Source organism: Haplochromis burtoni, unplaced genomic scaffold, assembly GCF_018398535.1.
Source record: "Haplochromis burtoni strain Fernald_Lab_line unplaced genomic scaffold, NCSU_Asbu1 Contig_127, whole genome shotgun sequence".
In the NCBI taxonomy this organism is placed as follows: domain Eukaryota; kingdom Metazoa; phylum Chordata; class Actinopteri; order Cichliformes; family Cichlidae; genus Haplochromis; species Haplochromis burtoni.
The window spans coordinates 1,453,294-1,480,543 of record NW_024582488.1 but is presented as its reverse complement, the minus strand read 5'-3'; the positions used below and the strand labels follow the sequence as shown (position 1 = coordinate 1,480,543).

The window sequence follows — 27,250 nt, the reverse complement described above, 5'->3', positions numbered from 1 at the left end:
TTACCTTTGGGAGAAGTGTCTGACAGGTGTAGCTAGGAGGCAGAAATACTACATTGTATTGCTTCCATTGTTTTCACAATCAAACTCTCACTCTGGATATAAATAATTATGCGCGCAGTTTCTAATATCCTGAACCTTTGTGTTCTTTACATTTATATGATAGGAGGAAAATGAGATATTAATGACATTTTAGAATGAATCTACCAGTTTTAATCCTTCAAGAATATGAGAAAACAACGCAGCATATTTATTGTATTTAGCAGGGACATTTCTCCAGAAACAAATAGTACTGCATATACAATTGCTAAAAAGCAGTTTTTGCACAGGGGGACTCCAAGCACAGATGACAAAGATAGAAGATACCACTGGTGAAAAAAATCAAACCTGTAAACATTAAAAATGCAGCCACAATAAAAACACAAAAACTGTGTCCGATACATAGTTTAAATGATCCCTTTAGAGCGTGCACGCCTGCCTGTGCTATAGCATGAGTCCCACATGCACATGTGATATTCATCTGTTTTTCTCTCGCTCTCAGGTGTGCTCAGCCTACCCGAGGGTCTAACTCTTCAAAGGGACCAGCAGCAGCAACGAGCTGGGAAGAGTGGAGAGGGAAACACCTACAGTCAGTCCGAACTGCGCTCCATTGAACAGTGCTTACTGGCCACGAGAGTGGGCAGCATCTCTGAACTGAGTGAGTCGTATATGTATGTGTGAGTGCATGCATGTGGAAAAGTGGAGGTGCAGAGGTGAGAAAACTATTATGTACCCCTCCCCTCCAGAGCCACTATGCATTTGAGCAAGGCATTTAGTTATTCGGCTCTTTCTTTGGAGCCGTTTGTGTCCCATAAAAATATTACAGGGCTTGTGATGCTTATTCAACATGCTTTTATGTTTCTGTGCACAGAGCCATAGAAAGTTGTTTCCCAGCTTTGGTTTTGACAGTTGACTGAGATGTTTTTTAAAAATGAAAAAAAAAAAAACCTCAAGTAAAAAAGTTCAGTCTCCACCAACGCCTGTGGGATAAATTTGCAAGTGAGGTCTTATCATCCGACTTTCCCAACAGTGAACATTTTTCACAGCAGACATTTTGACTTGTTACAGCATAAACCTTACTGATGACTCTGTTCTACACAAATGTCCCAGTAAGCCATGCAAATGTGACCGTGAGACAGCATACCCAAAACTCTTACTGCTTGAATTCAGCTGTTATTATTAAAATTATGTTGGAGCGAAGCAGGACAGCTGCATTTCAATATCTTGTCAAAAGACTTTGCAGAACAGTACGGCTTTTATAGCATCACATTCGTGTTCACAAGTCACAACTGCAGCTGTGATATTTATAAGTCTGCACTTTATATGTTAGCACAGTTTTGGATACCTGCTTCATATAACACGACAAGACATTGCTTGAGATGAGTACTTTAGTTCGTTTTAGAGGCCTGAACTTTAAAAATACAGTGTGTGCATCAGTCTTTAATCACTGAGGTTTGAAAGCCTGCAGAAATCTTGCAGGCGATTTTCAAAACGATTCCAAAACACAAGGGGAGAAAAAGGAAATTCTCTTATCACTTACAGGTATTGTAGAAAAATCTCCATCCTTGAGGTGATGGACATGTCCAAATTCAAGTTTTATCTTTGCGATTCCTGCTGCTTTTACTTATGACATTTTATCTAGCAACAACTTAAGGATGGAGATTCCTTCCTACAGCAGAAGTTCCCACTTCAACCCCTAAGATCCAATGGTGATCCACCGCCCCTTTGCACACTGAGGAAAGTTGCTGTTAAAGTTTCAACTTTGACTCTCCCATAGTTTTGCTGACAATAAAAATGGTGCTGGGCTCTAATGGGTTAATCATGACATGATCAAATTTATGTCATAACATCAAAACTCAAATCTGTGTAGCCAACTTTAAAAAAAAAAAAATCAAAAGTCATGAAGGGAATTTAAAAGCAAACAAACAAAAAAAATTGGCAGGCCCAAGACGTGATATTTATATTAGTAGATGTTTAACCATATTATCCTTCTTTGATTCAATTATCATGTGTAGATCCAACATGCCTTTGCTTCATACAAACAGTACTGTGCAAAAGGCTTAAGCTGGTCCTCATTTCTTTATATTTTGCTTACAAGGAGCCAGGTTTTACTGTAATTTTTTAAAGCAGTCTTGAGCAATAGTTCTCCAGGATCAACGTTTTTTTTCTTTGGAGAAAATGAATTGTATCTTTAGGCACTTTTTACTTGCTGTCTGTTGCAAAAAAAACCCCTCAAACATCATATGCCAATGGTAACACAGGTATAAAACAGTACTTTTGCACAAAGAGCTATTAGCCAAAACTATAAGCCAAACAGAAGTGTCAGGCCTAAAAACAGATGAACGGTATCTGAAAGGCATGCCATTGACAAAAAAATAAGAAATCCAGCAAAGACCTGACTCTGTACCTGCAGGATGCATCTGATCATTTCAGTTGATTCTTCTACTGTTCACTGAAGCCTCATCAGAAATGGTCTGAGTGACGGGTAGCTGTCAGGAAGCCATTCTTAAGGAAGGGAAACAGGGAGGAAAGGCTGAGGTATGCCAAACTGGACTGAAAATAGGTGGTAACAGGTCTAATTAAGTGATGAATCCAAATTTGCCATTTTTGGTTTAAAGCATTGTTGGTATGGAAGGTGTCAGGAGAGAGGTACAACAGTGAGTGTCTACAGCCATCTGTAAAACACGGTGTTTCTGTCATGGTTTAGGTTGCATTGCAACCAGTAAAGTTTTCAATCTTGTCTAAACTGATGCAATTAAAAATACCATAAGATTTTGATCCACCATGCAATACTATACGGAAAGCATCTGATTGGCAGCAACCTTATTTCTCAGCATGGCAATGATCCCAGACATAGTACCAATGCATTAAAAACATGCCTGGATAGAAAAACACACTGTAACACTAGTGAAGCAGCGTGGGATCATCTTGAGAATGGAACAAAAAGTAGCCAACGTTCTATGAAGAATCCTGGAGAAACATTCCTGAAGACTGCCTAAAGAAAAGCAAAAAGCTTGCCTGAGAGAGTTCAGCTGTGTTAGGAATGGCCTGTTATTTATATAGCGCTTTTACTAGTCCCTAAGGACCCCAAAGCGCTTTACAATCCAGTCATCCACCCATCACACACACATTCACACACTGGTGATGGCAGCTACATTGTAGCCACAGCCACCCTGGGGCGCACTGACAGAGGCGAGGCTGCCGGACACTGGCGCCACCGGGCCCTCTGACCACCACCAGTAGGCAACGGGTGAAGTGTCTTGCCCAAGGACACAACGACCGAGACTGTCCAAGCCGGGGCTCGAACCGGCAACCTTCCGATTACAAGGCGAACTCCCAACTCTTGAGCCACGATTGCCCACAATAACAGTTTTCAAGCTTGTTAGAATTGCACAAACTGCATTATATGTGTATTTCCATGTATGTTTGCACACTTTTCAATAATCACTGCGCGGACTTCCCTACTTGCACAAAGAAATGAAAGAAATTTACACACTACTGTATCTTACTCTTATTCTTTTTAGTGAAGGTGTTCAGCTCTGGAAAATCTTCACATTCCAGCTAGATGACATTATCATCTAATGTGATAATCTGATGTTTGATAGAGCAGGAATATTGTCCCGCTCTATCAGTAAATCACTATATTATAATCTGACCGCAAGTGTGCTTATTTAAATAAATGTGTGGGAGTTACACTGTCAATGGGAGCAATTCTAATGAACCACAGCCATTCATTAAAATAAATGATTTTAGCTTATAAGTTTGACAAGTCCTCCAAAAGTTAATTGAATGCATGTCCACTTACAATGTACTCATTATTTAAAGAATAATGGGCGTCATAATGCTGTCTGCTTACGCTTATACAACATGAAGTCATTTACATAAGCCTTAGTTGTCAGTTTTCTCTCATTGTAATAGGTTTTCAGCATTACATACTGGTTGTATTTGACATTTTTGTCTTTGCTCACAAAAATTGGACAATATGCTATAGAACTCAAACAAGGTCCAGTATAAAGCTTTCATAACAGTTTCTACTTTGGGTTCTGTTTTAAGGGGAAACTTTACAACAAATGATAATGGCGCTTGAAGACATCTGCAAGCTGTGCTGCGAACCACTGAATACACAGCGGCACATATTCCCATTTGATTTGATCAGATATAATCACAGAATCGGGATGTTCCTTTTCAAGTGCTGAACAGTTGCGTCTTTAGTTGCAGCTCTGCAAGAAAGAAAGGACAGCAGTGTCAAGAAGAATAATGGTGCATACACCGAAAAAAGCACAGATTGTGTCCTAATGTGCATGACAAAAAATTAAAAAATAAATCAATTCCCAAGCCAAATAATGTGGGAAGGGTCTGTTTCTGTTGCTATAGCATCAGCGTACTAAGAAAAGACTCAGAAAGTATTTTCTGTATATCCAGCGTAAATATTTATCATCGTAATAAAAACTGAGACAGTTCTCTTCACTGCATGCTGTTCCGACTGCAGGGCAGCTTCAGTGATGAGCCACATCGCAGGGCCTCTGTCCGTGTTGTATTGATGAGGTCAAGCAAGGACTTGTACTGTTATGTTGACACTGCAAACACACTGTGAGACAACAGAGCCGCTCATGTCTAATAGGACAGCTTAGTCCAGTGGTAATGTTATCAGCTCTGGAGAGCAATTCTGTAAATAACTAGAGGATTTGCAGCCAGTCGCTCAGCTCAAGCTGAAACAAAATGAATAACTGTGAAAAGCAGCAGTGATTGCACTGTCAGGCTGTCACAAAGTCAATTTTTTTGAAAGAGACTAAGATATGAATGAAGGAGTAAAAGATTAAAAGGTTAGGGGGAAAGAACAGTAAGAGTTTCTGAAACCAGTTTCCTGGAATAAACCAACCTTGGCTCTTCCAGCACAGTAAAAATATGAATCCTGCAGTGTGAGTTTTTCACACTGGCATTTAGACTCAATTTAAGAGGTTTCTCGCTGATTTACCTCTTTGTATTTCCTCATCTCTTCTAGCAAAAGGCCATATTAGCATATCTGAAATGATGGCTCCACAAATGCTGCAGTTATTAGGACTATGGGTGTGTCATGATCACTCAGTCATGCTGTCCTGCTTCAGATATTTTCCACATATTGCTGTGTGTGTTGCTAAATCTGAACTAGTCTTTTCACAGAAGTGGCAATGGATGAAGGATACGTGTCCGTGGAAACTCTTTACTCTTTACACCACAAAGAGCAGACGTATGTTTTCTGTGCAAACTGCTTAAACATAAATTTGAAAGAATTAGTTTAATATACTGGGAAATATACAAGAGTTACGTGAGCCAAGCTTGTCCGTGGTATTTAAGCTAGATTAAGGTAACAGTGTGCTGTCGGTTGCTTCAAAGACTATTTTTTTCTCTTTGAATTTTACTATATGAAACATTACACTTCCTTCCATAAATCAGTTTTAATAATAAACTGAATCAATCCTAAAGCCTCAAGGTTGTCAAATTCTCCCTAAGTGAGTTCCCCATTTTTTTTAAGAAGTCAGCCTGAATCTCTCCATCTTTTCTGTCTTTTTGCTGAATGCCATTAATTTGGAAATAATGAGACTGACAGCCAGACCAATTAACAAACTGTTGGAGTTGTTTCCAGAATGCTAACTAATATGATGCTGTGTAGAAAAGAGTTATCCAATCAGTATTTGAGCAAATACTTTGCCTTATTAGACCACATGGTGCGAAATGCAAACATGTGAAATCTCTCCAGCACCAAGCTGTTTTATTTTAATTTCTTTTGTAACTCGTGTAAAGGTCAAGCTGTCTTACAGTTTTCCAAAATTCATTAACTCAAGTAATTTCAATAGTATCCTTCAGTGGTGTTTAAAAATGACTATATATAAACCATACCATCAATTTTATATATACTAAACACAATTTAGAAACAGAGAAACAAGAGTGAAGCAGTCACAGATTACCTCTATTCTGTCTCTAGTTTTATATGTCACTAAAATAATAATGCCTGTATTATCCATTCATGATTCAAAGCTAGCCTTAATTTCCTTTGTCGGTACTCAGTCCTTTATTATTAGTTAATGTCGCTGATTAAAAAAACATGCTTCAAATGTCATTATTCATTATTATTATTAGACTTTTGTCTCATCTCTTTCTGTTCATCATAAAATGTATGTCTTTACTCTAAGTCGAGCGTGATTGTTTTTCTATTCTCCACCAAGAACTTACAGCAGGTGCTGCTAATCAGCCACTGATGTTTAAAGATCATTTTGTTACTGTAGCTGTGAAAATGTCTTGATTTTCTCATTTATCTCCTCTGGGGTTGTGGGTTTTTTTTGGTTTTTTTTTACCACATTTCAAATAAAACAGCAAGTTAATTATTTTTTTGTGGTTTTCTTTGCACAAAGTGTTAAAAGTGTTTTGCTCTGTGGTCAGCGCAACACTTCGAATTATGTCTTTACAGCCTCGATGCTGAATGATATCAAATGAGGTTAATAAGCGTCTGTGTGATGGTTCAGCTCTTGTTCACCATTTCTCTCAAAGCTATTCTATATCTACAACTATGTATGTCAAACCTCTGCATATATATTTCCTTCTTTACTAAAAATTCTCAAGTCCTCTAACAGCAAGAAATGTTACTTTCGGATTTCGTCCAAACTAACCTGACTAGATTGAAAGACGGCAGAGTTCAGACTCACACAGATTACTTCGGGGACACTGTGTGCTGTGATGGCCCCTCAAAAGTAAAGCAGAGGTAGTTAAAGAGTAGAAGTTCCACTCACGACTACACTAACAGACAGTTTGTGCCCTCCATGCTATCCGCTATGTGTGGCAGAGAGTGCCTGAGAGTTCTGGATGTTGTGAAATGGACAAAACTAATAGCAAAAGAATAGCTTAGCATCTTGTTGAGGCAGGATGGCCACAGGCGGCTGTTATAATCACGATGTAGTGGCAAATAACTGAAACACAGAACGTGTGATGATGGCAGCAGCTGCACAGCGAGAATTTCTACATTTAGTCTGTTCCTTCCCATTCCATGCAAGGCCACCTGGGTTGGCTGGAAGACTGTTTACTTAGCCTAGGACACTGTCTCAGCTGAACTCTGGACACGCACGCACATAGGGTCACAGGGTAAGATGGCGCCGCCATTGCGTGCAATAGGTCGGCAGCCTTATGAAATTTCCCCTCGTGGGACTAATAAAGGTATATCAGTTCAATTCAATTCAATACATTTATCTCGCTCACTGTTGAACATTACACTGCCTTCAGACTCTGCAGTAATGAGCAGGGTGCTTGTTATGTGGGTCCTGCATTGCTGTTTACTGACCTTAAGCCAGCTCTCATAAAACCCCTTCTAATTTAAACCAGTGCCATTATACTCTGTAAACTGGTCGATTTATGTGACTTTGCTATTCGAGGATGGTTATAAAGCTCTGAAAACATGGAGAGCATGACCCCACTGCTAAAAGGTAATTACTGAGAACCTGAGAAGCAGGATCTGCTGTGTGTGTCCTCCACCTCTCCTCTTCTTGTTGGTATAAAGAATTAATCACCAAGGATGAGGTATTGATTAAAAGCTTGGATCTTGTAATTAAAAGTCTATTGACATTTTAGCTTATTAAACTGTCGCACTTCTGAATGACCTTCCAAAGAGAAATCTTACCACTTTGTGCTGCACCTACACCTGCTACAGTGATCTCACGTGAAGCTGCACTACTGTTGGACTTTTTCAGCTTTGAAATAATCTACATTCTTAACCTCGTGAGCCTTCTCAGCCAGGAAAGGAAATGTCACAGAGCAGCATAAATAAGACATGAAAACTGCCTGCTGCTGACCACCTTGGCTCCCTTACTGAACTTCAAAGGGAACTATTACCAGCTTATCTGTATTCCCATTGGTACAATTAAGAGAAAGAAGGAGTAACAGAGAGTAACTGGAACAGCAAAGCTTAAGCTAAAAGTCTACAAGAGGTGGTCATTCCTGGCATAATTTTCCCTGCTCATTGAATCACAACATGATTTCTCTATCAGTGCAGCGCCACTGTTCCCAAAGGACAGTTGATTGTTTTATTGCATGAATGCTCCTCCCTCATTCAGGCATCCTTTTCACACTTGCCTCTCACATTGTCATGGCTAAATGGAGTCTTGGCAAGCGCCAAATAGCGCAATTTTGATGCTAAACAAACCCTTTTGTGTATGAGAATGGCTGTTTGTTCCCTCTCTGTATCGAATAGTCACACATACAATATAGTCCATTGGAAACAGGGAACCAAGTGTCATCATGCTCTATTGCTTTTGTGCCTTCAACATTATCAAACTGGCCAGGACAATATGTCACAGTGTGTCTTTCTTTCCTTCTTTTTTTTTAAGAGCGACCCTGCTTCACAATTTCATCACATTTTCTCATCACGCGGTGGGTCTAGACAGGAAGGGAGAAGCGACGGTAACCTGACAGCATTCAGCAAAATGGGATTTGAGTCCAGCTGTAATAAAACAGGGTTGTTTTTCAAGTAAGCATTCAATAACTAACCAACCACAGTCACATGAAAGAATTGGGCTGTCTGTTAAAGAAACTTCTAGGCCAGCTCTTGATTTCTGATTAACTGAATTTGCTCTACAAAAAGGCCATCTGTCTGGTCCCCACGGCATAAAAAGCTGGCTTGAACATACTTTTCCAAGAACTATTTACTTTTTTTCTAAACCAGCTAGGAGAACGTTCAGATTTTTATTAGCAAAACCCTCTCGAGTTTGGAGTTTTGAAGCCCAACTGGATGACCTTAAAGTACTGACAAATTATGCAGGGGAAATAGCTTGGAGTAGCTATGTTTATCCATAAATATTCATTCTTCATCCATTGCAGTCCTGGGCATGCTTTTTCTCTCGCTCTCCTCCTGTGAGCTGCACAGAAAGAACTGGGATGAACCCTGTCTTTTTCCTGATTGTGGTGCATGGAAACTCTCGATTTCCCCTGACAGAGTGAGCTCCAACGGGGCTGGGAGGAATAAAGATAATTCCCAGATGTCTTTTTAAAGGCCATGTGCTTAAAATATTTCGGTCTCATCTCTCTCATCTACTGAGTGAACCCGTGAATTCGTTTCTCACTGTCTGTGTTCCTTTTGTGTTTTCCTGTTTGTATTGTCTGTGTATGTGTGTAGGTGACTTGGTGTCACGGGCTATGCACCACCTACAGCCACTGTATATGAAGAACCACAACAATGGGACACCAATGCACCAGAAAAGCGGCGTGATACTCTGGGCACCGGAAGCTATCTACACGCTGTGCTACTTCATGCACTGCCCTCAGATGGAGTGGGAAAACCCCAACGTTGAACCCTCCAAGGTTACCTTACAAACCGAGAGGTTAGAAGCAAACACGCAAAATAAAGGAAATGCACGTCCACATTTCTCATCAGCAACACTCAGCAGTAAAAGAAAAAAGTCAGAGTAACAGAGCATCACTGCATCTGGTGGCTCACAGAGCCAGTGAACCACAACAGTTAGTCTGCTTTTCTTATTCGCGCTTGTTTTCCTTTATTTTTTAAAAAGAAAAGAAACGTCTAAACATGTCTTTACAGCGTCAAAACACACAAAGCCTTTACCTACGGGAAGGTTTACAAGCTGTTTGCTAGATTTGTACCTCAAGAATGAGCAGACAGCATAGATTTTATAGAACAAGAGGGCTATAACTGAACTGATTTCACCTTTTGGTTTGTGGGCTACCATTTTAAAGTCATATTGTTTGTATGATAACTGGCAAGAAAAGAAACCAGCACCACACAGATGGTTGAGAGCTCCTGCCAGAGTACAGAGCACCAGAAATGCTGAGTTCCCCCACCTGTCACCCAAAGCATCACAATATTGGTAAATTATAGGAAATTCCTCCACTTCATTGAGTCATGAAAGGGAAAGTTTCTTCTGCTTTTGTTCATTTCTGTCCGTGGCTGTTTAAGGGACTGCAGTTTTTTACACTTGACATTAGATTTATTTTTGAGCCCTGCGATCGACGCTTTATCAAGATGAAAACTGAGTGAATGTTTGTCTTACCTTCATCAGAAGGACATACACAAAATTCCCAATCTCCTCGATACCTGTAAAGGTTGTCAGCTTAATTTGAAAATCTATGTGCTATAACAAACTATGGAACTGAGATTCAGTTTCAGTCATCCTGCATCAAGACCTGAAAAGCAAGTCAGGTGAGCAGCACAATGTTAAGCCTTTATTTGTCTACAAAAAAAATAAAGCACTACATTATGGAGGTAAAACAGGAAACAGGAAAGCTCATAAATATTACAATTTATTAGTTTAGTAGTAATAATAAAGGCACACCACAAGTCACTGGGACAAAAAGTGGAAACTGTCTTTGGTTAGACACAATCAAAGCTTCTGCATGTCTCTTCCTCCTCCTCCTCACCTTATAACACAGTCCAGTGGTGATGCTGCTTCTGCAGAGATCATTCTGCTGCAACTGTACACCTCTGCTGACTGTTTTTTTTCTTTATTATTGTATTTCTGGCTCTCTGTGCTAAGCCGTGAAATGGCAGACCAGATGTTTTCCTCTGGAAGGAAAGTACAGTGAATTGTCAACGTCTTGGCTACTTGAGCGAGCCCTCTGGGTGACCTGAGTCGTGGAAGGAAGGGGCAGTTGGAGCAGCCGTGAACAGACTTGCATTGAGAATTACCACCACTGCCCTATTGGGAATTTATATTCAGGAAGCTGTGGGACTCTGACGGTGACACATGTGGCATGAAAATTAGGCAGTGTTTCCATAGTGTTTGGATACATGTTCCCACAGTGTTCACTTTCTTTGCCACTTCTACTCATGAAACATTTATTCGCTGCATGTTCAGTATTTCCTCTGCTTTGGTAGAAACCTCTGTGGAATACAGAGCTGACAGTTGAGCCTGAGCAGTCCAGACTTTCATCACCTGTCGTGGAGCAATTTATCAGTTAATGTGTGTCCCAGATATCCAACTTATGTCTGCTTTAGCTCCACCGTTTGTAACCAACATCATATTTAGCGCATGTTATTATATTTTTTTAGGTTATTTTAAATCCAATTCTGGACCCAACATTAAGGAAATCCCTCTGATTTCAACTGTTTCCTTGCAGAATGTCTGCACTTTTAAAGAGCACTGCATGGAAACAGGGCGACCTTGAACTGCTTGTGAACCAAAGTTTCCATTGGGCTTGAGAAGGAATGCATTGGCATTATACGTTCCCTGACTCTTGATTAGGTGTTGTGCAGAGCTTTAATGAAGTCTGCAGAAGTAATAATGTCACGTGGCTGTAGGTCAGGCTCCTTTGAAGTGAGTAAAACACAAACACAAGCATATCAAACTAATATTGAGTGACCCTCCTGTCAGCTTAAAGTAGCAGAGATGAGAGAGTTGTGCAATCAGCGTGTGTCAAGGGCAGCCCAGCCATTAAGACATCCTTTGTAAAGCGACATACTGATTAATAAATCCGCAAAGAGCACACAAACACAAACACATAACCAGCTTCTGGATTTGGCAACAGTCAAATAATCTGACAGAGTTTTTTTAAAAGAAACTAAACAAATTGCTACTACTGTCGTCCAAATGCTGTTATATAATTAAAATGATACATGGTTTAAAAAGTAAATATCAGTTTGTTTAAAAACATTTTTGTTTGCATTCCAATAGCGTGTGTCAGACTTTTGTCCTATTATATTACATAATAAGGTCTTGAAAAGTCATTGTTCTTCTGTAGTTATAAAGCACATGGGTGTGTCATTATGTTTTGCATTACCAACTCACTTAAGATTGCTTTTGTATCAGTCAGTCACAAAGGTGAACACACATATTGTATATGTATTTCCATTCATATGGATTCCATATGGCTGTTGTAAACACTGATGCAGGATGAGTGGAGGAGAGAAGGCCAGAGGTAGAGGTTTTGAATTCTTCTATTTTACATAATTAAAACCAGAACACGGCTTCAGGGATTAATGATGGGCATCTCTTGTTATTACTGACATTTTATACGCTGAGCAATCAGGCTGTTATAGATGAAAATGATTGCCACATGTATTGATAATAAAAAAAAAGTTACAGGCTTTGGGTGATGGTGGAATAATAATACGACCTCGCCTGAGGTTTTCTCTGTGCTGTTTACTGATTACATGCAAAGAGGACAACTTTAATAAAGGTGAGCTCAATATAAACTGAAGCATTTGTGGTCCTGGCGCTGGGTTTTGATTCTCTTTTCTCAGCTGTGGTCAACATGGAGCATGAAGGAGCTAGACTCATTTGAAATGAATCTAATTACATAAGCCCAGATGATATGTAGTAAACATAGCTTGTTTGAGAGCCCATGGGGGGTTTGCCTGGTTGGTAATGCAACCTAGATTGTTTGCTCTGTGCAAATACAGCTTTAAACGCCTGCGTGCTCTCTCAGTCTTCTCTGTCAGAGAACAGGATGAATGATGTATAATGGTTGTTACCTGCTGCCGTCTGAACGCCGCAGTACTGTACATTTCCAAGGAAGCAAACACACGATCAGTTTACCTTAACTGATAATGATCTTTTATAATTACTGAAATACGTTACACGGAGCATTATAGGAAAACATGAGGAGGAACTGCAGTACTTGATCTTGTGAAGTGAAAATGATGACACATGTAATTCCTGGCAGCATTATGACATCACGATTCTTTTAAAGGCATATAAGTCTTATAATGCATCATCCCCAATTTGCAGTGCATTGTGTTGGTTTATATGGTGCATTGTGGCATATGGGTTTATGTTCTATTAAACAATAAGCAACAGCGGGGCAGTATTTTATGGTATTATGACAGACTTTAGATCATTAAACAAGAGCAGAGCAGTTTAAAATGATCATTTTCTTTTAGTTATATGGTCTACAACCTCTCTACATCTAAACACCTCTTTTATGTTCTGATTTAGGGTCTTCAAAGTGAGTTAATCTTTTTCTCAATAATTAACAGTGGCAACAAAATAACATGCAAATTCCATTTTAGTGAAATGCCTGCGCACACCAAGTGTGACTTCACTGTGTTTATGGTGGCAACTACGTGTGCTTCTACCTCCCTCTATAGGCCATTTCTGATCTTGCCGCCTCTGATGGAGTGGGTGCGTGTAGCTGTGGTTCACACCGAGCACAGACGCAGCTTCACTGTGGACAGCGATGATGTGCGGCAGGCTGCCAGGCTGCTGCTGCCTGGAGTGGACTGTGAGCCCCGCCAGCTTCGGTAGGCCCGGGAGTGAGTGGGCTTGCGCTTGAGCTGCAGAACATGTGTGCAGGCAACTTCTTTATCTGAACCCACAAAAAGCATACACGCATACATGTCAATTATGCATGCAGGGAAAGATGTGCGTGTTTCACGTCCTCCCTGTAGTGTCAAGAAATAAAGCCTGCAAGGTGTTTAGGGAAAACACTGCACGTAGCAAACAGTAATACTTGTCAGCTTGCACTCACTTTGTGTGCTATGCTTTTCAGAACGGATGACTGCTTCTGTGCCTCACGGAAACTGGATGCTGCCTCTTCTGAGGCAAAGTTCCTGCAGGATTTGGGCTTCCGCATGCTCAGCTGTGGACGCACAGACCTGGTAAAGCAGGCTGTCAACCTGCTAGGGCCGGATGGTATCAACAGCATGAGTGAGCAGGTTAGAAACACAGTCAACATATTTAATAATGCATATACCGACACATTTGTTCTCATGAACACATCAACACACACACACAGCCTGTGGAAGTGTTTATTTTGTTTGTTTTGTAAACTGAGGTTCCTCCGCTTCTGAGCACAGTGCTGACTCTTGAGCTAAAAGGCAGTTATGCATATTAAATCTTATTTTGACATATATTTTCCTGCATTAGAGCTCTGCACTATATCATGACTTCCACCTCAAGTACAGTAAATCATCAGGGGAATACTGCAAGTGTAGCTCCTGATTTTCCTTGGGAAAATCAACATTCAGTTCAGGGCTGAGCTTAGCAGAAGATTTCACATACAGAGGGCTGTACTGCATGTGTCCATCAGACAGCCTCAGGTAGTGTCCCACATGGCCCAGAGGAGATCTTAATTCATGTGGTATCCTTTAAAATGTTCATCAGAAGCAGAATATCGCTGCCATCGAACTCTACCCTGAATTTGAGCTGTCGAGAAGACAAGCAGACCAAGCATTAAGCCTTGTTCTGTAGCTAAAAACAAATGGTATAACTCAAGTTCACATTACTCAGTGGGGGGATAGGAAACATGACATTCCCCAAGAAAAGTGCTTGAAAATGGTGTCCTGGAGCGAATTTTTAGGATTTGCCATTGAGTGTTTCAAGAAAATGAAAGATTAAATCGCAGCTGCTTTCGTTCTCTGTGCATCTACTTGTGTAGGGTATGACCCCGCTGATGTACGCTTGTGTCCGTGGAGATGAAGCCATGGTGCAGATGCTGCTGGATGCAGGAGCAGATATTAACAGCGAGGTCAGTGGTTAAAAAGAAAGAAAGAAAACGTTTATGTCTGCTGTTCTGCTTTTGGCATTGAGCAGAAGTCAGCAGAACTGAACCAGGCTGCTTTGATTAGAGAATAGAAATATCGTTTACCTTTTTTGTATTATAAGATTGAGCTGCTTAGTATAACTGAAGACATTAGCACTCTTTATGCCCATTTTATATGTAGACAATTTAAATTAATAGTACTGAAATAACGGTACACTTTAATGTAACAAATGTATTTGTATACTTATTTTTCCTTTAAATTGGAGAAAACCAAACATGTCATCCGTCATTTCCTCTCGTTTTCTCCCATGTGTCGTGCGGCTAAATGTACAAGAGGTGAAGATCATGAGGCACTCACTGCTGTGCTCTTATACGCTGAAATCTATTTGCATTTCAGCAGTTAGAGTGTGAAACGTGACACAGAGGTTTCCTGCTGACTCATTCTTTTCTATGTCCGGGAAAAAATAGAGATCAGCTGACTTAAAGCAAGCAGGATTCCTCACAGAGTCTGCAGAGAATCGTGACAGCATCCTTTGACTCTGCGCAGACATGAGCGAGGTCATTCAGTTGAGGTCTCATGATCCTGATCTCCGTTAGTCACTTCAGCAACAACATGTCCCATCAGCTATTGTGTCAGAGTTGATTTGCAGCCCACTGCATTCATGACAGCTGGCCAAAGCACAAAGCACTGTCAACGACTAAAACCTAAAGACCCACTTTAATATTCATTTCAGGCATGTGTATTTCCATTTTTAGAAATGTATTATGTATGAATTTTGTTTCAAAATTTATCGTGTACTTTCATTGCATGAATCGGGTACCAATGATAAATAGGAAATGACATAAGAAAAAAAAAAAAAGACCCTGCGGACTAATACTACAGGTTCCAGTAGTGGGAAAAGTTTAAGTGAACTAATAATTTTCCGATCCAAAATGATCCATAATTACTTACTAATTATGGAATATTGAATAAGCCAAAATAGCAAATGGGAACTTTGGGATGATCTCCCCAAACTCAGAGGATGGTGTTCTCGAGGGACATGTAGAAGATAAGGGTTGACAAAGTGCTGACAGGTGGACTCATGTAAGGATGAAGGACCTGTCATACTTAAGGGGAATTTCCATAATGCTTGCCTATATAGTCTACATTGACTTCAGTGTTGGTTCAAGTGCTATTACCTTGTGCTCTTGACACTTATTATGTAAGATTGCTCCAACAGAGAATCTCTTCTCAGTCTGACATAGACTGTAGCTCTTGCAGAGGAAAACCTTGGCCAGCTTACACAATATACAGTAACTACAATAAGTAATAAAAAATACTATTATTGTTTCATTGCACTTCACATGCCCCCCTCACGTGTATTTCCCCTGTATACTCTTCTGTATTCAGCTGGTACCTGATTCATACAACAACATGACACTATTAAGTACCAATTCATAAAATCTAATGGACATCCCAGCCTCGTTTTCTCCCAGAGCAGTCTAAGTAAAAACATGTCCCTTTGTGCTTTGTTCATGCTCCTGTGTCTCGTGTATGTCACATTTTTAGTTTTTAAACCTGGCCAACGAGCTGAGCCTGGGAGAGGTCAATTCAGAGCGCTGTCAGAAAAAGCCAAAGCAGAGGGTGAAAAGTGAGGGTGGAACCATTAGGACAAGGCCTAACTAGACAGATCAATTCATCGTGTTCATTAGGAGGCAAACACAGTGGCGGGATGTCCTCTGCAGCCCCATGATTCCTGGTTAATTACTCTAGTTTCTCCTGTAGAGCTTGCTCTCTCCCCTTCTCCCCTCCCTTCAGCTGCTTGTCTTGTGCCTCGTAGGCCATGCAGTAGATTTAATGGCTTCGTATCTCTCTCCCTCACCTTTGTCCCTCCTACCTACCCAACCCACCTACCTGTGTCCCTTCCCCAGGTGCCAAACTCAGTGCACAAGCACCCCTCAGTCTTTCCCGAAACACGGCAGGCGACGCCCCTCACTTTCGCTGTGTTACACGGACATGTGCCTGTGGTGCAGGTAGTGACATTCTTTCTCACCTGTGATTCTCTCATCGTGACCTTTTGTTGTGCTTCAGCTCATGGTTGGTCATCATTGCCATTTCTGTCATCAAAGCTTCTCAGTGGTGATGATGACGGCTCTCCACTAAGAGTTTTCTCCTCTCTCTCTCTCTTTCTCTCTTTATTTTCCATTTGTGAAAATGACCTAGTTGCTAAATATATACAACATGAGCTTTATACATTTAAAGAGGGCAATTGTGCAGCCATGCTTTAGGTCAGCACATGGCTACCTCCAGTCAATTTGCACTTTTGAGCAAATGGATCAAACTGAGTTTAGCAAGTGGAAAATGGAAACACAGCAGCCTAATTGTTATCGAACTCATTTAACTATTTCTGTTTGCCCTCTGAGGGATCTGATTTTGAATCATTAAAGTCCAGCGGAAAATGTTTTGGTAGTGCTACAGTTTTGTCTTTGAGGGCATCAGAAAACTGAAACCCTGCAGTTAAAAAAGAGTCAATTTGGTGTAAAGTCATAGAAAGTATTACCATTAAAATGTAACAAATTCATGAAATATCTTTCATTAAGGAGATGGTCTAGATCATTATCTCATTAAAAATAAATAAATAAATGAACAATTTTAATGAAATTGATTTATTATCATCAAATATCCTGCAGTCAGTGTCATTTTAAGTCTTCTGTTTATTTCTGATAGGATCTGTTTATATGAAGAACTTGAAGAGCAGTTTACTTTCGCTGAAAATAAGTCTTCCTAGAAGTATAGTACAGGTGAATTATCTGAATGTTGATAAAGTAAAGTTAAACTGGACTGGCCTGAAAGGGTCCTGAATGTAGGCTGGTTCAATTCTTATTATAATCATACACATCTTAAAATGGCTAGAAATATAACAGGCAACTTGCACATTTCTGTGTGTTCTCTGGTTTTTGGGAAAGAGGTACTGAAAGACTCTTGAAGAGTGCCTCAAAGAACCTATAACAGCATCCCATAAGTGTATGTGCCAGGCGCTAAATCTTTCAAGCCTTCAGAGCTTGCTAAAGCAGAATTTGGGCCGACAGTAACAGATTTTGCTGCAGCAGCCAGCTTTCTTTTATATCGCTGAAACAGCCTACATACGGTAAAGTTAAGAACATGTCTTTAGGTGTGGAAACATTGTCTGTATGTATTTAAAATATTCAAGAAAAAAAGGATTCAGTTCCTGGATTGTCTGTAATTGAGTTTTTCCAGCTTTTTTGGTTGTGGTTTCGCTTCCTATTACATTTATATATTTATATATCTATCTATCTATCTATCTATCTATCTATCTATCTATCTATATATATATATATATATATATATATATATATATATATATATATATATATATATGTACAATTTTGTAATGTGAAAATAAAGAAACTAATGGAAAATTAGCTACCTTTAACATTTAATAGCCAACAACACTACTGTATATGGGACTTGTAAAATGCATTTTTTTAAAAACAAAGCAGACAAAAAGAAAACTAAACTTAAAGTTGGCAAAAATTGACATTCATACATTTGACTTTCATCTATTTAGTTTATTTCTCCAAAAGTAGCACTTCTGTTTTAAAGAGATAAAATAATAGGCTGTGTTTTAAACTAGCCAGTTTTAAACTAACCATCCTGACATCAAATTAGACTCATTAGCAAATGACTCTTCCTCTTCCCCTCACTCTGCTCTCTTGTCTTCTTCTTTGTCTCTCTCTCTTTGTCAATCATGCTCACCTGCATCCTCACCTGCAGCTGCTGCTGGATGCAAAAGCCAACGTGGAAGGCTCCCTGCAGGATGGGATGGAGAACTACACGGAGACACCGCTGCAGCTGGCTGCTGCTGCAGGTACTAAGACACAGCAGGACTCCCATCTTCCTGCCCAACTGTATCACACCATGCTGTCAGCAGCAGCTGGCCATCTATACTCAGCTGATAACAACACCTGAGTGTCAGCATGATCAGTGGCTGAATTCCAAGTTTAGAAGCTTGTTTCTCCTGGGGGCTGGAAGAATAAAGACAAATAGAGCCATGAATGTGGAACAAATGATGAAACGTGTGCTTCTCTCTCATCTTTCTCTCGGTCTCATTTTCGTTTAATCTTATTATTTCCGTGTGTGTGTGCGTGTTTAACTGAGCCAGTCATTTTTCATGTGCAGGTAACTTTGAGCTGGTGAGTTTGCTGCTGGAGCGAGGCGCTGACCCCATGGTGGGAACTATGTACCGCAATGGAATTTCTACTGCACCACAAGGCGATATGAACTCCTATAGCCTGGCAGCAGCACATGGGCACAGGTAGGTGACGAATGCATTCATGTTCCCTTCAACAGCAAACATACAAGCACTGTGTACTCTTATTTATGTACAAACACAACTTCCTTAGAGGACGTCTGTAAAATTAGCACCACAGGTCTTCAGTTTCCTGCATGAGTAACCTCCTGTTGTCTTTCTGTTGTTTTCAAAGTATTGTTAAGACTTAAAACTCTCCAAAACTATTTTAAAAGTTTGGCTTAACAAAATGGCAAAACTGACAGGGTTACACTGCAAACAGTGTACTCTGTACAATACTGTATTGTCTTTTAATAATCGATCCAGAATAGTTTCTGTTAGTACTTTGCTTTACAAGCTTATCTGTATAAACGGTCTCTGTTTTTGTGTCTTTGTCTTTCTTGCTGCCAGTAAGCAAAAATTGTAATTAGCAGAGAATTTTCCATTTGAATGATATGTTTCCACTTCATTTTGTGTCAAATTATGTGGTTGTTCTTGCAAAGTAGGTGGAAATCATTCTGAAATATAGACCTGTAAAATATAGCATTATGTCAAAACCAGCAGTTTTTTTGTTTGTTTTTGATTTTTGCTAGTTATTTTTCAGGCTAGACAGCTGTATTTTGGGATTTTAAAACTAAAAGCATCTTTATTTATATTTTGCATGAAATTGTATAAAAGCCCATGTGTGTAATTGCTGTTTACCACTGAATATAGTATACTTTACATGCCACAAATATAAAGCTCTTTGTATAAACCCTCTGGGTTTTTGTTTCTTCTTATGGACTCGTTCTCCCATTCATCAAAATGCAGCTATTTCCATTGATTTATTTTAACTTGCCAGCAGACTACAACAGTAACGACCCCCAATTACTATCATATCATGTTTAAGTCCTTCCATTTAAATAAAAAAATCTAGCCCACTTCTGATTCAGGGCCAGAGATGCAAACTTATTTTTGGTAAAAAAAAATCAGTCAAATAGAGTCCTGAAATCCGTTCAGTCTAATCGCAGTTTTTTTCTCTGCTTTTGTTCTTTTGCTTTTTTTGATTTGTAGAAATGTGTTTCGCAAGCTGTTGTCCCACACAGAAAAAGGGAAAGGAGATGTCTTGTCATTGGAAGAGATTCTCGCAGAAGGCTCAGAGCTGGAAGGCAGAAGCATGTCTCAGATGGATCTGATCAGAACTGGAAAAGCCAAACTTAAAGCTCTGAAGGAAGCCATGTACCACAGTGCTGAACATGGGCATGTAGACATCACCATAGATATACGGAGTCTTGGTGGGTTTTCTGGAAATGCATGCATGCGACTTCTACAGTATCTTATATTGTATGAAATGTATTTCATATTGGTGTACTTGTGAAACTTAGGAGTCCCATGGACTTTGCACACTTGGCTGGAGTCTCTGCGCACATGCTTCCATCAGCACCGCCGACCTCTGATCCAGGGTCTTCTGAAAGAGTTCAGCTGCATTGAGGAAGAGGAGTACACCGAGGAGCTCATTACGCATGGCCTGCCTCTTATGTTCCAGATCCTCAGAGCCAGCAAGGTACTGCCCTGTGTGTGTTTCCTGTTAACATAAAACACAGGCAAGTGTCACGACATATTGGATCATTACCGTAAAAGTAAGAACATTTTCTTCAGAGCTACACTGTAGTCTCCATCCTCTTAAGTGTCTGCTTTTCACTAAACCACAGTCATGTCCTCCTCTTTTTTTGTAGTAATGCTATTACATAGTCAGGTCATCAGCTTCACAGTGACCGACAGAGCCCCAGTGGCTTACTCAATATCTATTACGTAAAATGATAATGATTTCTGATAGACGCCCGTTCCTCTCTGTTGCAGTTTATCATATTAGGCCCTCGTCTCATTACTTCAGCTTAGGATCCCTTGGTAGGCAATGTTAGAGTTCACCCAGCTCATTGTTGTCCTTGTCCTGGCACTCATCTTAGCTTTGTCTACTGTGACTTAAGCTTGATAATGCCCTGATGGCATGATAGGTTAGCTGTCATTGCTGATATGAGAAAAAAACACTGCACAGTTTCAGAGTGTGAGTGTGCATACACTCATATAAATGAAATACACAAGCAGAGCCACAGAGACTCACGTGCATGGGTCTGATACCAGCAGCATACCTCTCTCACATGCAAACACGCACATACTCGTACACTCCAAACATGCTATGCTTCGCTGGATTGCTGCAGTGTCAGTCCTTGTTTCTGTCTTGGTTGATGTATGGCTCGGGCCACTGGCCCTCATCTCTGAGAGAGGCTCTGCTTGCATCACCTTGAGGTCCGCAGACATCAAGGTACAGGCCGTTTGTCTTTTCTGAACCAGACACTCTGTTGCCATGTTCCTCTGAAGCATTCATTCAGCCTCTTAGTGTTTAGTTCATTTTAGATAACGTTGATTAAATGTATATCTGTATATCTCTCTTGTCAGCATAGAAAATTTTGAAGACAATGCAGAAATACTTATTTGTTAGAAGTTTGTTGCATTCAAGCAGGATGACTGCACACATGAGGCTTGTGCTGTAGCGTGCCTTACCTTCACTTTGCCTCTGCACACACACAAGTGAAAAGTTTAGAAGGGTAAGAAAATCTCCTGTCTTTTCCTCTTAATCTCACTCCTACAGTAGCTCAGCCTGTCGCTGTATTTCCCACCACAGCAAGCTCTAAGGACGTGTGGGTGTGAAAAATAAGTCTGATATCTATCTGATCCCCTTGTAATGTGTGAAATATCCATAAATACAAGTTTTACTGGAACGACTGCTTGAATGAAGTGGATGCTAAGCCTGGTAAGGCTGCAGAAGTTTAACCTCTCTTGGTATTTGCGTCGGGGCTGTTTGTGTGGGAGAGGCGCGCCGTGCAGTATGTGCTTATGCTCTTACATAACATAGACTCCTGGATGCTGGCTTAGCATGATGCATCCAAGGTGAGCTCTGCTTACCCTCTTCTGTCACTCTGTCTGTGTTTTGTCAGAATGAAGTGATCAGCCAGCAGCTGGCTGCGATCTTCACTCAGTGTTACGGCCCTTACCCCATCCCCAAACTGGCAGAGATCAAGAAGAAGCAGTCATCACGTTTGGGTGAGCATATTTCTTCATCATTTCATTTAATTATTAAAGTGTATTCACATACATACAGGCACGCAGCAGGAGCATCAGAATCATTTGTCTTGTCTTTTTTAGTCTGCCCTTACTAGTAAATGCAGATTAGAAAGTGTGCATGACACCATCTAGTGTTCAGAAACTGGAATAGAACTTTTCAGGTCAAAATTCCGAGCTGCAGAATTTTGAAGAAGTTGGAGTTCATAAACTCCAACTTCTTCAAAATTCTGCAGCTCGGGTCATAACTTTCACTCCGTTAAGAGCTCATATTACCCCAGTTCTTCAGCAGCTTCACTGGTTGCCCATAGAAGCCAGGATAAACTTTAAAATCTTACTTCTCACGTTCAAATGTATCCATAAATCTGCTCCTTCATATTTGTGTGACCTGCTCCATATCACCACTGTTTCCCGCCCTCTCAGATCATCATCTGCTATTCATCTTACCGTTCCGTCCTCACACCTTATTACCAGAGATGGGCAGTAATGCGTTACTGTAATCCGATTACTTTTTTCAAGTAACGAGTAAAGTAAGGGATTACTATTGCAAAAAACGGTAATTAGATTACCGTTACTTTCCCGTAGGAACGCTGCGTTACTGCGTTACTAAAACCATGATTTTTTTTGCGAGAATGTCTCATGACAGTGACATAAGCGAGTGCGCCGTTGGTGACAACAGCTGTGTGCAGATCAACAATGGATCACATATCGAGTGCGGGAGAGAGTATGAGCGTGCAGCGTTTAAAGCGTGGAAGTACTGACCTTACTTTGAGTTTGATTCCATAAAAAGTGACAAAAACATTAGTGTCCGCTGTGCGTGGGAAGAAAACTTCTTTTTACAGCGAAAAAAACCCTAAACTTCCAAGCAAGCACCGAGTGCAGCTACGACGTAATGGGAAACTCACAGAGAAACTCGCAGATTCTTCCACTGACCGCGGCACACCTGCACCAGGGTAAACCTCCGCCTACCCACTCCTGCTTTACAGGTGAAAATAGAGCAACAGGACCGCTGAGTCTTTGACTTTATTTATTTTCTGCTGTGTTTTACTTGCATCTATTTGAAAGAGCTGAGTGTAAACACAAAAAAAATTTATTTTATGTGCTGGAATGTGCAGAAAATAGGTTTAAATGTTAAACAAATTTCTTCCAGTCAGAGAATGTTGCATATAATTAAATGTTTTGCTTGATGCATAAAGTTAAAACATTAAAATTAATAAAACAAGTTTTAAAAAGAGACTTTTCCATTTGATTACATTTTGTATGATGGATTATGTAGAAAAAGTAGAATTGGGCTGAAAGATCTATCGCTTTATCACCAATTCAAGTTGTAAATCGTGTTTTTAAAAAAGTAACTAAGTAACTAAGTAATTAATTACTTTTGAAAATAAGTAATCAGTAAAGTAAAGGGATTACTTTTTTGGGGAAGTAATCAGTAATTAGTTACTGATTACTTTTTTCAAGTAACTTGACCAACACTGCTTATTACTATGGGGAACAGAGCTTTCAGTCGCTCTGCTCCTCGGCTCTGGAACTCTCTTCCTCCTGCACTAAGAAATATTGACTCCCTCTCCGTATTTAAGACACAGCTCAAAACACATCTGTTTAAACTGGCTTATTCGCTTTAATGCTGATTTTATCTGTTGTCACGCTCTGTTTTGTAATTTTAACTTATTTTATGTATTTTATGACTACTGTTCCTTTTATCAATTGTGTTTTTTATAAGGTGACCTTGGGTTTCTGAAAGGCGCCCTCAAATAAAATGTATTATTATTATTATTAATACAATCAACTGCATGGAGCTGAACTGGGTGTAGAACGAGTGACAAGGCTAGGTTGAACACTCCATTTGCTCTTTTTATGAAAATCAGAAAAACATAAAGTTTTTCTGGTCATGTGTCTTTCAGATCCCCACTTCCTGAACAATAAAGAAATGTCTGATGTGACCTTTTTGGTGGAGGGGAAACCTTTTTATGCCCACAAAGTTCTGCTTTTCACAGCTTCCAACAGGTATTTAAACCTCTGCCTTTAAAATGCACATGTTGAATGTTTACACAGTATATTTTGTAACCCTAAGGTCCTGCTAAATACGATTACCCCAACTCTGAATTGTTTTTAATATAGCAAAATACTTTTGATTTAATGTGTTTGTAAGTTCTGATGTTTTGAACTTTATCAGGTGAATCTCTGGTCTTTTTTTCTTCTTCTGTAATCTTGAAGGGATTTTTAACTCTATTTTATTTTATTTATTTATACCAAAGTAGGGTATAAGTAAAGGCACATAAGGCAAATTACAATATAATAGAAAGAAGTAATAGAATGGCAGTTAATTTGGTCTCCACTCTTGTGTATTCTCCCTGCTGTTGTATGTTAGTAGTGTTTATTTCCATTCAGTGAGTTCTTAAAACATGACCAAGTTAACCAACCCGTGATATTTCTCTCCTTTTTCTCTTTATCATTCTCTACAGATTCAAAACTCTTCTAGCTAACAGACCATGTGGTGAAAACACATGCATTGAAATCAGCAATGTCAAATTTCAAATATTTCAGGTAGTGTTATTATGTTTTGATAAGGCAGACATTTTAAGTAAATGTTAGCCACATGTTCCTTTAAATATATATGTTGTGTTTTCTTTTCTATGTGCACTCTGTAAATTATGGATCTTATCTTATCAGCTTGTCATGCAGTATCTGTACTGTGGAGGGACAGAAGCTCTGCACATCAGGAACACTGATGTTATGGAGGTTAGATCATTAGTGTCTTGAGTAACGGATCATAAACATGTCTATCATCATTTCTTTTTAGTTAAATAAAAAAACTACAATTTGAACTTGAATTTTGAGCTGTTTTGTTGTTGTTTTTTCAGCTTCTGTCAGCAGCAAAGTTTTTCCAGTTGGAGGCGCTGCAAAGGCATTGTGAGATTATCTGCTCTAAGAACATCAACACAGACACTTGTGTTGAGATCTACAATCACACCAAGGTAAAAAATTAATACTGTGCTGTGAAGCATTTTGAGGTGTTGCAGTGGTGCTCAAGTGACGTAAAATCAGTGATATTCTGAAAAAGTTGATATATATATTCTCCCTGTCCTTCAGTTTCTCGATGCTCCAGATCTAGCATCCTATATAGAGGGTTACTTTCTGAAGAATATGGTAATCCTGATTGAGTTGGAGCCCTTCAAACAGCTGCTGTATGACACACCACCCGACAGCCCCGCCTGTGACATCCTGCGAGACTTGGAGAAAACGTTGGCTATTCGCATCCAGTCCATCCACCTGTCCTCCTCCAAGGGATCAATTGTCTGAACTTCTGAGTTTCCTAAACCCAGAAACTAAGAAGATTTAGCAGAGAGCAATCAGAGCTGTGACACTATATTTATATGCATCTGAGCGATGAATGATTTGGAGGTGAAATCAGGTGTCGTGATCTTGCTCTCCATGACGCTTATCAGTTGCTAAAATGCTTCTTGTTAGCACAGATGGTTAACACGTCTGTCTGTCTGTTTGCCTTGTTGATATATGTCTACTAACATGACATTCATACGATAGCTGTACAGTATTATGCCACAACTTGCCAATAACATATATGACTGTAACGGTGTCCCTTATTCAGCAAAAATCTATCAGCTAAGTAGTGTTACACTCTGTTACATGTCAAACTGATCAGGATCAGCTGAGGCTACAGAAACTCAGAGGAGAACATTCAACCGATGTAATGAGGTAATAAACAACATCAGCATAATGTGATAAGCCATCAGTTTATCCCTGGATATGAGGAAGGAAGTTCAGCTTCATGTTTTTATTTGCCTACACATGTGGCCCCTGTACAGACAAGTTCATTTGTATATTTGTCAGTCACTTACTGTAGACCTGAGATGATTAATCCCTAAAGCCAAACAAGACAACCAGCTGTAATGTGACTAAAGCACGTGACTTTAGGCAACTTGGTGGGAAAGAGGACTTGTTCTTTTACCGTAACTCTGTAAATATTGTTCATAAAAACAGAGCTATTGATAATGTAAGTTAATGTATATATCCACAGATGTTTTCTCATGTGTCTTACTGTTACTGTATTGCTGTAAAAACAAAAAGCTCATCTTTTAAATATCTATGCTTAAATGTTGCATGTCAGAGGAGTGACTTGTTTTTATGTTTGAACTGTTGGACGATTACATTGAGGACCTGTTTCCACACTACCTTCGTCCTCAGCATGGGTCACTATAAATGTGTTGCGGTCAACTGGTGTCATCATTGTGTGTGCAAGAGGCGTTGGGTCTGTTTAGTCCTAAAACTGAGAACGTTACGATATCAAATGTTCTCCAAGGATTGTGAAACCGCATTACTTGTATGTGTGTGATCTTTCCTCTATAAAGATTAATATCTATGTATTTGCTTTCAGATTTATTTGATGTGGTCTCTGGCCTAAAAATCTGAGCATGGGGACATCTATAATTCTGTCAGATGTAAAATTTAAAGGTTCCCCTGTTAGTATTTTGTTCTCCACGCCTAGAAGGTTAGATCACAGCTGGTAGGCAGTTTAATGTGGCATCACAAACACATGTGCAAATAAATGAAAAGACACACACAAAACATGTTAATTCCTCACAACACGCTTAATTCATGGAGTCTCTCAGCTGACTGTAAAATGTAAATTAATGTTCATACACTGCATCAGTCATGTTAACCATCACTATATTTAAAATAGCTGTATCATTACTTTATAACTAAAGCTTCATAATCGTAGCATCCATGCGTTTTCTTAACCGCTTGTCAGTTCAGGGTATCTGGAGCCTGTAGGCTGTCATAGTGGAAAAAGCAGACTACACCTTGGAAAATTTGTAACTGTTAAAAAAAAGACAACATTTCAGGGTCACATTCCAATCAACCTAATATACTTGTCTTTGGATTATGGGAGGAAGCATTGAGAATCATAAAGTCAAAGGGAGAACATGCAAACTGCACGCAGGAAAGGCCACAGGACTTCAATACAACAGTGCCAACCATTACAGCACCAGCTGCCAACCTATTGGACCCCATCCAACTAATTTGCTAATGTGAGGTTTATAAGCACCATGCTTCTGTTTTAACAGCACTTTAAATGCTGGCTGTACATATTTGAGTCACCCCCAGGTCAGTGGTATCCCTGAGGTCCAAAAAACTTTAAAACCTCTTAAGCCCCAAAGAGGTTTCTGAGCTTCCTGCTCGAAAATGAAATGCCCAAAATTAATTGATTATTTCTCTGCAAATACAGACTCTGTGTATACAATCTTGGTATCAAAATAAAGCTAACACTTGTGAAATTTCATCAGAGGTATAAATATTGCAGCAGATATTACTGTGTCAAAGTTACTGGGACTGAACACAGAAAAAGTAAG

General features: G+C 39.7%; 1 protein-coding gene across 1 annotated transcript; it reads left to right on the top strand.

Annotated features, from left to right (window-relative positions):
• Positions 1-538: 538 nt before the first annotated feature.
• On the top strand, positions 539-27,250 carry btbd11b (BTB (POZ) domain containing 11b; the record flags this gene model as incomplete). The annotated part of the gene is given in 16 exon segments (XM_014336142.2): positions 539-694; positions 9,173-9,377; positions 13,097-13,249; positions 13,498-13,663; positions 14,386-14,475; positions 16,402-16,503; positions 18,266-18,359; positions 18,671-18,806; positions 19,833-20,053; positions 20,144-20,322; positions 21,755-21,860; positions 23,783-23,885; positions 24,344-24,425; positions 24,552-24,620; positions 24,743-24,856; positions 24,972-27,250. Coding segments are annotated over 16 exon segments (2,186 nt in total), but the record flags the coding sequence as incomplete, so codon positions are not given.